Source organism: Aquila chrysaetos, chromosome 6 (assembly GCF_900496995.4).
Source record: "Aquila chrysaetos chrysaetos chromosome 6, bAquChr1.4, whole genome shotgun sequence".
NCBI classification, from domain to species: Eukaryota; Metazoa; Chordata; class Aves; order Accipitriformes; family Accipitridae; genus Aquila; species Aquila chrysaetos.
In genome coordinates, this window is record NC_044009.1 from 6,410,238 (window position 1) to 6,426,397 (window position 16,160).

General features: G+C 40.1%; 1 protein-coding gene across 4 annotated transcripts in view; it reads left to right on the top strand.

Annotated features, from left to right (window-relative positions):
- TNFRSF8 (TNF receptor superfamily member 8) overlaps positions 1-16,160 on the top strand; it is a 37,347-nt gene that overhangs the window by 2,092 nt on the left and 19,095 nt on the right. The window contains exons 1-5 of one of the 4 annotated variants that reach the window (XM_030018751.2): positions 3,431-3,958; positions 4,098-5,240; positions 6,592-8,945; positions 10,039-10,228; positions 10,704-10,913. In XM_030018751.2, the coding sequence (XP_029874611.1) occupies positions 10,842-10,913 (72 nt within the window). In that variant the 5' untranslated portion in view covers positions 3,431-3,958; positions 4,098-5,240; positions 6,592-8,945; positions 10,039-10,228; positions 10,704-10,841. Of the gene's footprint in view, positions 1-3,430; positions 5,241-6,591; positions 8,946-10,038; positions 10,229-10,703; positions 10,914-16,160 lie in introns of those variants that run through there. The other 3 variants (XM_030018750.2, XM_030018752.2, XM_030018753.2) reach the window with 3 other exon arrangements.

The window sequence follows — 16,160 nt, forward strand, 5'->3', positions numbered from 1 at the left end:
CACTGTTTCTCTGGAAGCGAGACAGGAGGTCTGAAAGTGAGTAAACCGATATTTTTTTAATTAGGACACCTGGCCATGTATGTGCATGGAGGCCTCATCTTCTAGTAAGAAGGTGATTCATGTATAGTCAAACTTCTGATTATAGTCTCACTACAAGGTAGAGTTACAAAAAAGATGCTTGCTCTGATTTCATGTGACCTGCAGCTGAGGTAAACGTGTGTACCCCTTTCATCTGTTTTCTCACAGTCACTCTGCTGAGGTCTCTAAGGCTAGGTGCCGAGCAATGTGGCTGCTGATTGCATTCAAGATGTCAAAGTTACAAATCCTGGTTAGTTTAATTTGAACAGCAGTAATGCAAGGAATAACAGCAGAAAAGTCATTTCTAGAAAGTGAGGTCATGCTTTTTTATGAGAACCACTTTTTTTTTTTTTTTTTTTTGGTACTGAATATGTGACGAAATCTCCATGCAGAAGATGGGCAAAGAAGTTTTATTGAGCCTGGAGTAATGATAAGTAACAGGCCTGCACAAGATGCATTTGAACCCTGTGCTGCAAGGAGTAGTTTGGGTGTGGATACGTGAATGAGATACAGTGTAATAACAAGGTTTTGCACAGGGGCTTTATCGTGCAGTAAGTGTTACGGAATCCAAGATAATACACCCATTCGTGTAGGAGGTGTCTGAGGTGTCACCTGGGAGTACACTGTAAGGAATACATCTATTTACTGGTTGAAAAATTGCATTTCGTCCAGTGTTAAAGCAGCTTCTGCACTTGGACTGTGGACTCTGCAGCAACCTGAGCAGTGATGGAGCCAGTACTGGCATCTGCAATTCCAGGGGAGAACAGAGGGTGGGGGTAGTGTGCGTGGGATGTCGGGATTGTGAGTTAGGAAAACGGGATCGTTTTCAGGCCGGGGATTTCTGGAGAGGAGGTGAAGCAGAGGTGAGACTGTGGGAATATATAGTAGGAAGCCAGAGTGGTGAGAGGTGTGTTAGGAGGAGGCAGAGGACATGAAATACTGGGACTGTAGAGAGGAGGGCTGGATTGGGAAAGTAGGAATGTAAGATGTGGGGTGGGGAGAGACCTTTGCTGATCTGGGGTTCAAAATGGCATGGTAAGGATGAGTTCCGAATTGTGTACCAATATCTCCAGGGCTATGTCCTTAGCCACAAAATAATACAAATACTGAACTTTGTTGTGTAGGCATGGGGGTCTGGGATAGCTTGTCTCCTGTTCCTGGAGGTAGTCATGGTGCTGCATGGCCTGTGGCCAAGATTTAGGGAGATATGTCTCCCTAATGCCTGAGATGCACAGTGATCCATAAGGAGAAAGAATTCTCTACAACAGTTGGTGAGGAAGGATTTGCTTATGCCTGGCTTTGTTCATATTGCCATTATATTAGAGACTAGGTGTTTGTTGTAATGGTTTTAAGATGAAATTTTTTTGCCTTAATCAACTAGGGGTGGGAATAGAGAACTCAAATGTGCCCATAGAAGGATGGCAGTCTATTCCCAACTATCTTCTGCAATGGGGCCTAAAATTCCTCTGGGAGAAGACAGGGATCCTCCATTCTGATGTGTGAGTGATGTGTGTGATTATGGTGAAAGAATTTACTGGGAGAATAATGTATGTATTTGGCAAAATTAGAAGCTACTAAGTTGCTCACACTTTGATGCCACTAGAAGTTGGAATAGCCAAAGTGAAGTCCAGCATTCTTGACTTGACCTGGATTTTTTTGTTTGTTTGTTTCTTTTTTCCATTCATAGTACTTGGGAACATGCTGGCTTAGTCTGTGCAGCTGTGTCTTCTGTTAATGGCTGGCTCCAGTGTGTGTGCCCATTTGTGTTAGTTCTCTTTTGGTATGAGTGATGACTGCCTGATGCTTTGGTAGTAAAGCCTGTGGTTTAGTTCCCCTTTCTCACTATACTGCATGTATGTAACACTGATTCATAAGACGGGAAATCCAGCTTTGCTTAATTAAACAAATTAGAGACAGTAAAAAATGCATTTGTGATTGGTTTTAAGAGAGAAGTGTAGTTCAGCCTTTAAAACATAGCTCCGCCTGCTCCTTAGTAACAGTGTTAGACTGCCATTAGTGTTTTGTCTGTTTGCTTCCTCTAGGATTATCGTCAGATAGTTTTGGTGATGTCTCAGGATCCAGTGTTTCTTGCTGTCAGTACATTGCAAGAATTAATATCAAGAGTCTTGAATGAATGTAGTCCTGATTTATTCATTCTGTTTAATTATCAGCATGTCAAGGAATGACTGCCTCCAGAACCCTCAGGTGGAACATCTGCATGTGATTGCTTTTGGAATGATTTGCAAACTTTGATTTTGGGGGCTTTCATCTCTTTGGAACTTGAGTTTTCACAGCCCGGAAGAATTTTTTTTCAGTGTGTCAAATCTGAAAACGCAAGAGAAATTCTGCCCCTTCTCTTCAGAGTTGAAAACCTCAATTTCACCCGTTTCCTGGGTAATGGCAGGCCAAACGTAAGGACTTGGTTTTCTGCTTCAGCTGGTGTATTCCAGTGGTTTCTGCAGAGCAAAAACATGCTGCTAGGAAGGGGAAAATAAGACCCTAAATTGTCAGAGTTGAGATGCTCAGCTGTAGTCATAGAAAAAAGTTGAAAAAGCTGTGTCCTGAAAATCTTCCCATTTGTTTCTTTCACAAAAATTATTTAATATTTCCCATCTTTCTTATGTTGTATCAGCAAAGGAAAGCTCATCTTGCTTCTGTTAATAAATAAGCTTTATAACTCTCAGCTTTTAGGTGAGGAGAACCAGAGTACCAAGAAAGGGTATGAGTTACCCAAAAAGTCTGTGACAGTACTGGGAACTAATGACTCCCACTCTTGTGTTTTAACCACATGGCCAGTCTTCCCCAAACATCTTTATTTTCGATTTTGGATTAAAATGTATAGAATTGGAACTCTTGGTGCTTTTTCAATTTCCTTGTTTTATTTCCCAAGCATATACATAGAGCACATTTCAATTGCAACAATAGCATTAACGATTGCGTATCAGTGAATGTATGTAAAATATTTGCACAAAAGGTAGTTAACAAGGAAAACTCAGGCATATCTGCTTATTATTTTGAACTTAATAAGATTCTTTGCCCTTCCAGTAATAGAGATCCAGAGTTACTCTTTTGAATTCACTAGGGTTTGTTTGGATTTATATTTGTGTAAATGCGAGCACAATTTCTTGTTATTAGAAGGAAGTGAAATGCTCATAATTCCAGTAATCTTCTAAGAGGGTGTATTTATTCCCAAAGTTAAAAAAAAAAAAAAGTTAATATAGGGAGTGTAGTAAGATCATAAGTAATTTCCAGTAAATGACAGCGTAGTGTTTCATCCTGAAACAGCTGATTTATTTGGGAACTGTTTACTGACAGATGAACTGCATGGGTTAAATGCTTTGCTGAAATAACTGAACCTGGCTACAAAAGACCTGTCTGTCAGTTCACACATACAAAAATATCTGAAAGTATGTCTTTTGTGAAATGCCAAAAGCTCTGCAAAAGCTTCTTTCACCTCTGACTTTGGTCCTGTCCTATGCTTGAAGCTCTTGCTTCATAGTACCTTTCAGTGAAGTTTTCTTCAGCATCTTCTGCCAAGAGTTTACAGACTGGAATTCTTGAGTGCCTGAGTATACTTTCTGGTTTGATTCTCTTCACAGTTGAATAGCATCTTCCAAAAACTGTAGGTGAAAACTGGATCTGATGGGTTAGATTTTAGTTTTAACGAGTCTCAAATAAGTAACACCTAGACTGGAGTACAAGAACACCATTAAAAATGCTCAGTCTGATACTCAAAATTTAAGAAATGCTAGCATTAAAATTTCTCTACACATGCCCACTCCCTCTAACACTGTTTTTATTTACAGTATCCAATCAGTCCAAGCTTCCCTCACCAGTTGTCTTCCTAGCGAGCTGGTCTCCTTCCTCTCCAGTCCTAGTTGTGAGTTTCTTCTAGTCTAAGCTTTTTGATCCCTTCAGTTGATTCCTTGTCCTCTATATGAATTATATGGCACTTTCTTTCCAAAACTTCACTTTGAAGCTCTCCTTGAAAGCAAAGGAGATAGTCTTCCTCTTTTCAGTTCCAGTTCCTGGTCATATGCTGATGAGGAGAAATTGCTATAGAGAAAGTCTGGTTTTGCTTCTGAAACTCCTTGTGGGAATTCAGTGATGTGAAGATACTGCACAACAGGCAACTTCAGGAGCTGTGAGTGGCTGGAGAATGCTTAGGGAGAATGAATTTATTAGAGATCTCCCCACTGAAAATCAAATGCATTCACCATCAAGTTTGTGCAAGGTTTGGATTTTTATGAGACTTCAGGTTGGTTAGTTTTTGGCAGACTTTCATGGCTTCTCAAAAGGCACATTCCTGATGTAAGAGTTACGTTGTAGTAGGGGAGTTCAAGAATTCAGACTGAGGCAAATGTCTGCCTTGACAATGTTCTGCTTTAACACTTCAGAGTTTGACTGGCTTGTAAGTAACTGAAAAACAAGATCTTTTAAGTGCCAGATAGAGCTCAAGACCAGACTCGTGAAGAATAACTATGCAGTCAAAATCAAATAATGTAAACCTTGAACATATTTCTTTGACTATAACTTAACTATTTCAAGTAGACTTTCTACATGGGGGGAATTACTGTGAAATAAAAAAGGTGTGAATTTACTGCAAACTGGCTGCTGCTTATTAGCTCGCTGCGTGGACGTACTGTAGGTTTAGAAACTTGCTAGCTAAAGGCAACTATGTACTTAGTTTCTTACCTTTTACCAGTCCTTTTATGTAACTGATGGCTTTATAGAAGCCTTCCTGCACTTTCTGGTTAGGTAGTGGGAACCATGAGCTTTCTAGAACTCCAGACAAAAGACTTTGACATGAGGTAAGACTGAGCTAAAGTCAAAGCTGGTGCTCCTGGATTAATTTGTATCAGTGCAAAGGCTACGGGTGGGGAGAGGGGCCCAAAACAAATAGTGCTGTTGTGGGTCATTTAGATTTACAATATGATTACTCCAACAAACGAGCAGCAGAGAAGACTTCTGCTTTAAATTAAACCAGTGCTAGGGACATGTGAAAAAAGGGCATGAAGGATCTTCAGAATGCATCAGCCTTCGCATGATATTACCTGTCCAACCTTTATTACCTACCACTTTCTTTACAGCTGTAATGACCAAGTGGCTATCCTGTTTGGACCGTGGAAGATTCACCCTTAAGCCTTTCCATTTCTAGCAAGGTATGGGAGGAAGGGCATAATACAAATGACATTGAAATAATAACATCTTTGTCAAGAGCTTTTTCTATGGAGAGTGACGATGTGTAAATCTACCACTCTTCCAGAAGCTGTATTAAGAATTATGAAAGTACAGACATGATGTGATCTTTCTTCTAAGGTCGTCTCTCTCTCTCAGCCAGCCTGTGGGCATAGTAATTCTGTGATATGGTTTTGGTTTCTTTCATGGAAGCCAAGTCTTTCCTGAGAGCACAGAGTTCTCTGTCAGCTCTTCTCATTTTTCAGTCTGACTCAAAATGCACTTTAGTTTTGAAGCTGCTATGCACCAGAAAAAGACATTTTATACAGATTCTTTTTTTTGTTACATTAGTTATTTTATCACTCTATATAAGGTAGTAGTATTAGTTGAGATAACAAAAACAGAGTTATGAGATTCTGTTATCCACATCAACTTTGTATAAATGACATCTGTAAAAGAAATCTAATTGAAAATTAAGCCATGTTGTCATTATCATTAACATGCTCAGTCTGACACATTTTTAGCAGCTTAAATTTTTGTTTCGATCAAAGTTCTGAATGACTTAACCCAATCAAAAAGTGAATAAAATGACAGACAAATCATCATATCTTGTTTTGCATATAAACACTGAATCCAAATCTGTGGTAGCAGAAATGCATGGTTACACTTCCAGAAAATTTGACTTTTTAAGCATAACAATACTAAGAGTAACTTTGCTGCTTCTGGAAGGCCAGAGTGTAGCATTGGCATATATTGTACTATTTAAACTGAGGATATGTTCAGGTGGAAGTAATTGGGATGAAAACTAGGGAACATGAATGCAGTCAATGGGCTTTGTGTGGGGTGATTTACAGATCTTGGGTGAAGCAAGACTTTTTGCAGTAAGACTAATACCAGCTGAGAAGATTCTTTTTTCCCCAGTACATCTAAGTACTCTGCTGTCTGGAGAACTCTTCCAATAGTTATGTTGTGGCTCAGAGTCAGCAAAAACAATTACTGTTGACAGCGTTTCTGAGCCACCCGCAGTCAGGAATTAGCCGTTTCACAGAAATACTTTTTGATGTTATATTCTGTAATTAAAAAAAAAAAAAAAAAAAAAAAGTAACCTTATCATTGCTTAGGAGCAGACCAGGATGCATCTCCTTCCTTTGGTTGTTCATTAATTGCCAGGAAATTTTCTGTGTTTAGCAAGAGGACAGCTGATTGAGACAAAAGTCCCAAGTTGCAAACAGACAAGAACTAGTCTGTTCTTTCGTTTTAGATTGCTGGCTTGTGTATGTATGAAACTTTATATAAAGCAAGGAAGCTGATTTCTTTTTCTATTATTTTTACTAGAGAACAGAAACACCTTGTGAGAATGTCCATCTACTGAAACTACAGTTACTGAAATGACTTGGGATTTCCCCTGTGTATTGGGATTTTATTATGACCCTAGCTCATTATAACCAGTTTTTTTCCTGCTGGGAACTCTTGTTTTGAGACATTGCTACATCTCAACATGTATTCAATAAGAGCTTCGTAACATCTTCCTTGTTGTTCACAGTGGACAAATATACCAAAGTAAATTGCTAAATCTGTATAGCTCTGCAGATCATGTTATCAAGAGCACCTACAAGGTATTTAACATATAGCAGAGTGGTTTGATTGATGAGGCATAATTAAATGGATTGACAAGTATTTAACACTAAGAATAAGAGATGTGTACGTGCCAGAAAATAAGTATCAGTACCAGAGTGGCATAGAGGGACAGAATTTTGCCAATCTGTGACATACTTGGCATAAATGAGATTTTATTCCTTTTTACACGTTCAGACAAGTTCAAGTCCAGCTACAGCTAGTACAAACTCTGCTTGCTTGCTAAGTGATGTTTCTCAATGAGATCACATTGTACCAGTGTTGCCCTCCCTCCTGTCTGTCCTCTTTGGGCTACTGAAAGATTTCCAGAGAAGTTCTGTTATGTTGGCTTCACTTCCAACGCCTAAAATCATTGGGCGCCTGAATGTTCTACCTGTGTGTTGTTACCACAGTGTCGCTTTCCAAGATCCCCAGGGAGAGAACTCTCCAAAGGCTAAAATGCATAAACAGATGGAGAGAGGTGTGAAGAAAGTAATTCTTGGTGACTACTTGCTTTCCTTCCTTTAACCATGAGATTCTTTGTTTTTTATTACAGTAATTGCCTTCATGTTTCTTTTCTTTTTTAATTTGTTAAGAATTCCACCTTTTATTTGTACCCCCTGTAGTATGTAGCATGTATTCCAATGAGCACTGCCTTTGGTACTACTGAGACTCCTAGTGAAGTGTTAGGGTCTGGTGTTGTTTCACCTAGCTAAGTAGCAAAAGTTCAGTGATTTTTCATCAGCATACTGCAATGCTCTAAATAGCAACACTGACAGACACTGAAATACAGATTTTAGACAAGGTTATTTTAATATGTGTCCTTTTAAATTTCATTGTCTCCTTTATCTGTTTGACAGATGTTTAGAGATGACACTTCTCTCAGTGGTTTTGTTCACCAGTACAGCTAGATATATATTAACTGAACATACATATTTAAAAACACAAGGAACCATGCCAAAAATACAATATGAGACTAAAATCAGCCACTTCAAAATTAGAAAATGTCATGAGTACTTTTGCTTAAGCATGTGTGTAACAATGCTACTTCTACAGTATTCTATTACTACTTTCTTTACTGGGCTGTCACTGTTAGCAGCACAATGAATAGACCACGCTGAAGGAACATCTTGGGCATGTGTCAGAGACTTTCTCTCATGGCTTAGCTGGGTCTCTGCATTCTTTTGCTCCAGGTATCAAGTGACCTTTGAATAACTGCTGACTTACAGGACATTCTCTGATCCCCTCCACCTCAGCTCCATGCAACACACAGAGATGATCAGCACTGATCAGATACACAGTGTAAAAATTACCTAAGCATTAGCTAAGCTTGGCATTAACTACATTAGTTAAAATAGAAAATGCCAAGCAACCTTGTCTTTGGGCATTGCTACCTTTAACACCTAAACCAAAAGGAGATTCAGATGTTAGACAGATGTGTGTGATCAAATAAACATTATAAATAATAATAGCATGCGCATAGGGGCTTTCTCCTTTTTTCTGATGGACATTGTCCTCTGAAGGAAGAGCAAAGAAATAGGGGTTGTTTGTTTGCTGCTATTTGTTCTGCTTTTTTGCCCTTTTTTTTTTTTTTTAATATTAACATAGAGGATTATTTTCTAGGAAATATAGGCAACATTTAGAGAACAATAGCGTGGGTTTGTTACAAAACGGAGGTGCTTCTTCCAGTTACTAATAGGGCTTCTTTTGGAAAGCCCCTTTCATTGTATTTGAAATCAAAACACACAAAGTCTGAAATTAATGCATTCAGTTAAAAGTGCATGCAGCTTGGAACATTCCTATTAAACACAACTTCTTCATTCTTTTCATTGCTGTTGCTTTTATTAGAGACTTGTAATAGCATTGTGTGATGTGATAGGCTTTCCAAAAAGGCAGCAGCAGCAAGAAGCACTTTCCACTTCCCATCCTTTTAAATATCTACTTCAATCAAGAATGATTTTAAGAATAAGAAGTTCTAAGAAGGATGGCAGCTGGGAAGCCGGTTTCATTTTGGATGTGTGAGGTGGATTCTCTCTTCTGAGGAACACTGGTCTCCCACTGCAGCCTTTCCCTCAGTGAGAGTGTTACTAGAATCTTTCCTCTTTATCCAAGTCATCTCCTTCCATGAAACTTTGTAAAACTTAATGACATTGCATCCTCAGCCAAATTTGATTGAAGTTATCCAATGGGTTAAAAAATTATTGATACCATTCATTAAAGAGGAACTGACATACATATATATACAAAATGCTCAGTATGCTCATTTCAGTCTTATTTTTTCTGGAAAACAGGCCAGAAAACTCTCCCTGTTGCCAGTCCTGGGAAAGTCTTTCACACATGAGTTTTTGTACTTGGATACTTAGGTTTTGTATCAGATACGTTGACCTCAGCAGTATAACTTACAGAGGCTAAAACTTTCCAGGCTGTGTCTTACGTTGGTTCCTGTCGTTTTGCTAGAAAAATCTTGGGTAGGAGCTGATAAGGAAAAAAAAAAGCCAAACAGAGCTCACCAATTGCCCTGACTACTGTGTCATTTGAAACCACACTCATAAATTGGGAGAATTGCCTAAAGGCATATTATTACACAAGATAAAGATGTTTTCTAGCCCATTATTTAATTAAGAAAATCAAGAATGTAATATTTGGATATTCAAATGCTTAGTTGTCTCTAGACCTTAAAGGCATACCAAGAACAATCAGCTTTTATAGCTAAGAGAGCTTAGAAACTGAGAAGTAACCTGACAGAGTGAAGAAAGGAGGTTAGATTTATGTGTCAAATACACAGTATGCGATGTTTTGAAAATGCCTGTTTTTTATAAGATGGTATTCTAGAGAAAGAAATAGAGACAGTTAGTTAAAATAGTTACAGCTTTGAGTTAAAGAAAATATTTACATCATCCCAGGGTCCCTGTGGAATGCTCTCATCCTTGGTACTGTGTTCGGATGGTAGTGAGGTAGCTGTGGGTCTTTAATAAAATAATCAATTATCCGACTTTCAATCTGTTGTCATTTCTTTTGGTTTTCTTTTTGCTGATAAGGGTGAGAAGCAGAAAACCATGGGTGTGAGAATTCAAATTCTCGTTCTTTTCCTGAGCACCTCAGAGAGGTTTTCAAGGCAGTCTGCTCTTTTTTGAAGTGGCTAACTTTTACTTTTGACAAAACTTTTAGGGCAGATAAGAAAGCTTCATGACACCTTAAACCAACTGAAATCTTTCTGGGCACCAGAGCCGAAAAACATTATCCGGAGTAACAAATGGAAGTGAGTGAAATGACGAGTAGCAGTCCAAGGGATGATTGTCAGCAACAGGAATTGATTTCAAGTGGGATTGGAGGAAAGAGGAGGATTCTCAAGAGGATGGTATGTTGGTGTTTAAAAGGCAATGTGTAAAGCCTAAACCTTCGTGGAGTCACCCTGGTTGGTTTTCAAAAACTCATCCAAACAGGAGTAAAATGACTGTACCGAAAAAATGAGTGTTTGTTACTGGGAACTCTCTTGAGGCTTGGTTGCAGCTCTTGAGAGCGTGGCGGATGGACGGGGCAGGGCTTGGACTCCTGCCTGGCCAAGGCTTTGGGGTGGTGAAGTGCTCTCTGAGGGCAGCCTAGATGACTAAGGAGCCTGCGTTTCTGCACAGCTAGCCATGTACCTTGGGTGACAACCTTGATGCGTGCAACCGACTCAGAAACCCGACAGCTCTGGGACTGGTGATTAACGCGGTTTTGTTTTGTTCTTTTTTTACTTTTCTTTTTTGGGCATCCCCCCCTCCCCCTTCCTTCTAAATTGTTTCCTCAGCTTGCTTGAGTCTCAAAGCCTGTCTCCTGCTTGTCTTGAACAGCTGGAATGGCTCTGGACTGAATGAACAGACACAGAGCAAGACCGGGCTGGACCCTGGGAGGATCTCAGCCTCCAGGAGGAGCAAGCTGGTTGTCTAACCTGCGATGCTGGGAGCTAGGGAGATTTAACACCACTGCAGATGGCTGCCTGCAGCCTGGTACTGGGACTGTGGCTTCTGCTGCTTCTCCAGGATATCCAGACAGCCCCACAGGTAAGGCAGGGTGGCATCAGGATCCTGCAGCCCCTTAGGACGCAGGAGCCTGGAGAGGTCTGGGGGCACACTGGGCTTCAGGGCTATCTTGCCCATAGGCTGGATGCTGGGTAGTGGGTGTCCACAGAAACAGGCTTTGTGCAACACAGGTTGATAAAGGCATAAAGCAGACCTGTAAGGAGAGTTTGCCCTCTCTGGGAACTTTGCAGGCAGGAGCAGGGGATACAAGCTATGATCTGTATCTTTTTGTTGGCATTGCTAGTGTTACTGTACCTCCAGGCACATCAGAGCTAGGGAATGAGGAAAGATTTGATAGGGGTGGGGGACTGTTGTCGTTTCTTAGGGTGAGTGGCTTTTATTTTTGCCTGGATGGCCAGGTGCTCTGTGACAGGCACATTCCTTGCAGAGCTTGGTTTGGAGGGCTTCTGCTCACTCTGCTGATATGAGTCAGGGCTGGCAGATTGAAAGGTGTAAAGGCAAACAAAACAATAAAATACCTTCCTCTTTACAACCGCCCACCCCTCTGACACTGACTTCCTCATGAATGGGCTATTATTTCTGCATCAAATTGACTTAAAATAGACATAGCCCACTAGTCGCACTCAGCTGATGCTGTAAATGCAAGGTAGCTCCCTGTTCAGATAGTATCATCTCTTGTGGGTTTGCTCCCCCCCCCCCCGACTCCCCAGCCACTTACTCCCTCCTCCCTAGTGCATCACGTAGCAACAAGCCCTCAGCACCTGGCATCAATCCAGGTAATTTCCCTGCCTCACACACACACACACACACACACACACACACAGCTCAGTTGCAGAGGCTCTTTGCACAGGTAAAGTCAAGTAGGTGAGTAATTGCTCACTGTGTTGGATCCTGAAATTGGCTATTTTCCCTTGCAGTGGAAATCTTCTAGCCTAAGACACCTGTCTGTACATTGTAAATGAATGATATAGCACATCACTTCAGCTGTCAGGAAATTTTTTACAAGAAACTGACTCTGATTAGACCTCTGAAAATAACCAAGTCCTGCATCCTCTTCATAAACTTTTGAAAAAGATCCTCCTGGCTCTTTTTGTAAGAGTAGGAGTTTGCCCTTGTGTCTTTAGTTGTAAATTCCCCTCCCACATTACAAGTTTGCTTTATTTTTCCCTGGTTGTCTGTCCTGCCACTGTCTCCTTCCTGAAAAAGAAGGATCACTGTTCTTTTTAAGATTGGAGTCTGTAGTCCTTACCCACCTGAGGAATACTTAGGAGGGCATTCAGATAAGCTTGCCTGGTTCTCCTGAATGCAAACTGCTTTAGGAGAAAGGCAATAAAAAAAGATGGTATTTTTGGTCTTTGACATCACTTTTGGTGTTTTGTTCACAAAATGAGAGGTGCAGAGAGAAAATCTGGTTTTCTGATACTCATTGTCAACATTCAGACTTGCTGCAAAATCATCAGTTACCCAGAATAAATATGTAGATCTTGCTGGGATAAGCAACTGGCTTGTCAATGTCTTTCTGCATTGCCTCTATCACAGTAACCTTTGCTTTTACTGCTACAGGAGTACAAGTAGTACTGTTTAATGTGAACAAATTACAGCTTATCAGTCATATTTTAAACCATATTCCACCTCACTTGAGTCCACAGTTTGGGTTTTGTTTGTTTTAATACTCAGTTAACTCTCACTTGTTAATAAAGTCTTTATGATCAAGCAGGTGAAGTTTGACTACTTGAAGTCTTAGATTATCAGCTTCTTTTGTACTGTCAGAATTTGGATAGAAGCTTGAAAGGGAGTCAACTGTTTTGCTACAGCATTAGTCAGTTCTAGAATAGCCAATGCTGGTAGAAGATTTTTTTTTTTACCGTAATATGCTTTCTTCCTGACTTACAGCTCATTTGTAGCAAGCTGATTTCTTACTCTGCCTCACCATCACTTTTTCTCTATGAGCTCAAAAGACCATAAATAAATGAGTCAAACCTTGTCCTGACTGAACTGCAGAGTAACCCACTGAATTCAGCACCATCTTTACATTACCATTATTTAAATTGGAATAGCAAACGTGTTTGTAGATACAAGGAAAGTGAGAAGAGCTACAAAAAGCCTATTTTCTAAAACAAATTCTCAAAAGCAAGCACTGAAAAACCCAAATGCTTTGTATCAAATATGTTTGCTTTATTTAATTGGTCCTTGATCTGCAACACTTTAAAAAAAGAAAAAAATAGTTGGCCTGATAGGTCAATTAAAGCACTAAGCCAAGGGATCCCTGGCCATCCTGTTACAGAGCAGTCTGAAGAGGATATGACTTGTGGTCTTTTCCTTTAGAAGATGTATTCCAGTTCCTGCTAAATCAGAAACCTTTATTTGAAGTGCATGCAGGAAAAGATTAATGAAATTAAGTCTCTGTCTCCCTCCAGTTGAACAGTACACTGAATCCAATTTAAGAACTCCTTGTATTAGAGCAAAAACATATGCAAATTACTAGTCTGATATAGACTCACGGCTTGTTCAAATTTGTTCAAAAAATGTGGACAGATTAACTTAGTTGTGGCAGGCTTTCTGCTACACTGGCAATTGTTTACTACACCAGCTTAGCTTCTTGTTAGTTTAAATATTTATCTGTTCCTCTACAGCAGGCCTAAAGCAGCATTAACTCTGCATTGTGTCTTCATGTCCAATCCAGAACAGATCAATTCTGATACAGTGTACAGATGCAGAAATAACGTCTGTGAGGTTTCCCATTACAGCTGTGCCCGTCAGCAGAGACCTGTCACACAGGCCCCGCTCCTGGCTTCACAGTGCCACCAACTTTCTTGCACTGAATTTAGGGCAAGTGACTGTGCACCCACAGGGTGAGTTGTTTCAGTGCAATAACCCCCTGAAAACCTACTTCACAAATTCAGAAAGCAGAGTTTTCGGTCAAGTGAACTCCTGGAACTGATTCTTCGTCTGGAAACACAATTGCTCTGTCTTAAACAATCAAGGAGTTAGAGGGGAAGGAAAATGTGGGTGCAGGCAAGAGAGGGGAAGTGGGATTGCACCCTTGGATGGCAAAGAGCCACAGGATTAGCATAGCTCTAATAGACACATATTCCCACTTTGCTAATCCATTCTTAGTACAGACCCATCCATTCAGAGTTTCCTCAGAATGACAGGGAAGGACAAAGACCTACTGTCTACCACAGCTGGATTCCTCACCCTTACCCACCAATACTTATGTGATCTTCCTTGAATTTTAAAGGGTTTTTTATAATACATATTAACGAACAGAACTCTTAAGTACTAATGGACAATTCTATAAGTCATTGGGATAAAATTGGTATTTCTTCATTGAGACTGGATTATCTTTTGGAGAGGGGACAGGCAAATGTACAACGTCTCCTCTTTTCTTCAGGAAACACTAGGAAATGATGCCTTAAAAAGTGAAATTGTGCTAGAATTTTGAATTTCCCTGGCAGAACCTGAGTTCTGTTTCTGTCTCTCTTGAGATTCAGACAAGACTGGATAAGGAGGAGGGACAGTCAAAAGATGAAAGAAAAATGCTTTGAATGTTAATTAAACAGGATTTTGAGGTTACTGCATTTCATTCTGTTCCTTGCAGAGATGAGGAGAGTTTGTTCTGTAAAACTTACTGGAGGTTTCCTTGATGAAGCAAAGCCCCATGCTAGTTACTGCTGGGTATGGATTATACCACACTCTTCAGTGTTTCTAGGCATTCCAGGAAGAAGAGGAGGGAATGGGGCAGAACGGAAAGTTCTTACACACAAATCCTTCCCTACAAAATAAGTAGTAAGTGGCAAATATGACGAAGTGAATCTTCTCTCACTGACTCATTGACAATTTCTGTAAGCATACTGGAGCCAGGAGAAATGGCCAACACTGTAAGTGGAGAATTTCTTAGCACATTCTTTTTTGTGGGCCTCTACACACAGGCACTGTGGAATCAAGAAGGTGAACACCCCACCCCAACACTCACAGCTGATGCTTTTTGGTAAGAAGGTGATAGTGTTGAGGTTTTGTAATACAAGGCTGAAACTTTTTCCTGTCTCCTTTGCTTTATCCCTTCCTTTCATTTCAAGAGCTATTTGTGAGCAACTAGGACCTGCAAAGTCAAACCTTAACCTTCAGCTTCTGTGTAACAAAGAGTCTTAATTTAAACTGGTTTTGCTCTGGAAAAATGAGTTTTATTAGTGATACTCACACAATCCTGAGTCAAACTAATTAAGTTCATATTTTTTTCTAAGACAGGGTTAAATTCGTCCTAGAATGTATTAAAAAAGGATTCTTTGACTTAAGTTCATACTAACAAATGGGATAATGGCACAAGGCAGAAGACTTTCACTATATTGTAGTTAAACCTTATGTGTCTTATTCAATATTTTATAATGCTTCGTTTTATCCAAGCACTCACAACCAGAAATATATTAGAAATGTCTTAATGCTGAGATTTTTGTTGCCAATGAGAGCAGTAAGAGCATATATGCTTTTCCTTCCTGCTGTGTTCTTCTTGAGCCCTATTATGATAAAGTACCACTTCTTACATGAATTTTTCCCTTCTCTCCTCACTGCCCTTGTGATACCCTCCTTTCTCTTAGGTGATCCCTGTTGTGATTAAGGCTTGACAAGAGGGACATTTTCTTTCAAAACTTCCACTGTTGGCTACCATCATCTCAGTCACAATACCAGAAGCCCAGTACATAGCAGACTCCCACAGTTGCAGCCGTTGTTAACGCAGCTCAAAACAGGTCTCTGCAGCTCCAAACAGTATGTATCTGTGCTGGGTAGATCAATGCTGCTACTGTTGGTGGGAATTTTTCTCAGAATTTCCCTCATTTAAACAGGATCATTCTGTACTGTCACCAGATTCCTTTGTAGGCACAGTGTTAGAAGACAACTAGCTTTTCCCCCGCCTGTTTTGATTACAAATAGTGTGTGATGCCCTCCTGAGCAAACTGCTTACCCAAGTTTTTGGGTGGAAAGATGCTTTTATGTTTCACTGGAAAAGCTAGAGAGAATGTAAACTGTAAGTTCTGCTGTAGCAGACTAACCTATCCCGGTAGCAGTTGTCCTCCCCTTAGCAATTGAACTGATAGTGTTGGCAGGATAAGAAGTGTTTACAGCACCATTGGTGACAGTTTGGGCAAGATTTGGTAAAAGCAAGCAAATCTAAAGTTGAGGACCCAGTGGGACTGGAAGGACAGTATGTCCCATATGCCCTTACAGAGCCTGTCTGGGGTTCCCTGGTGCTACCACCACAAAAATACCCAT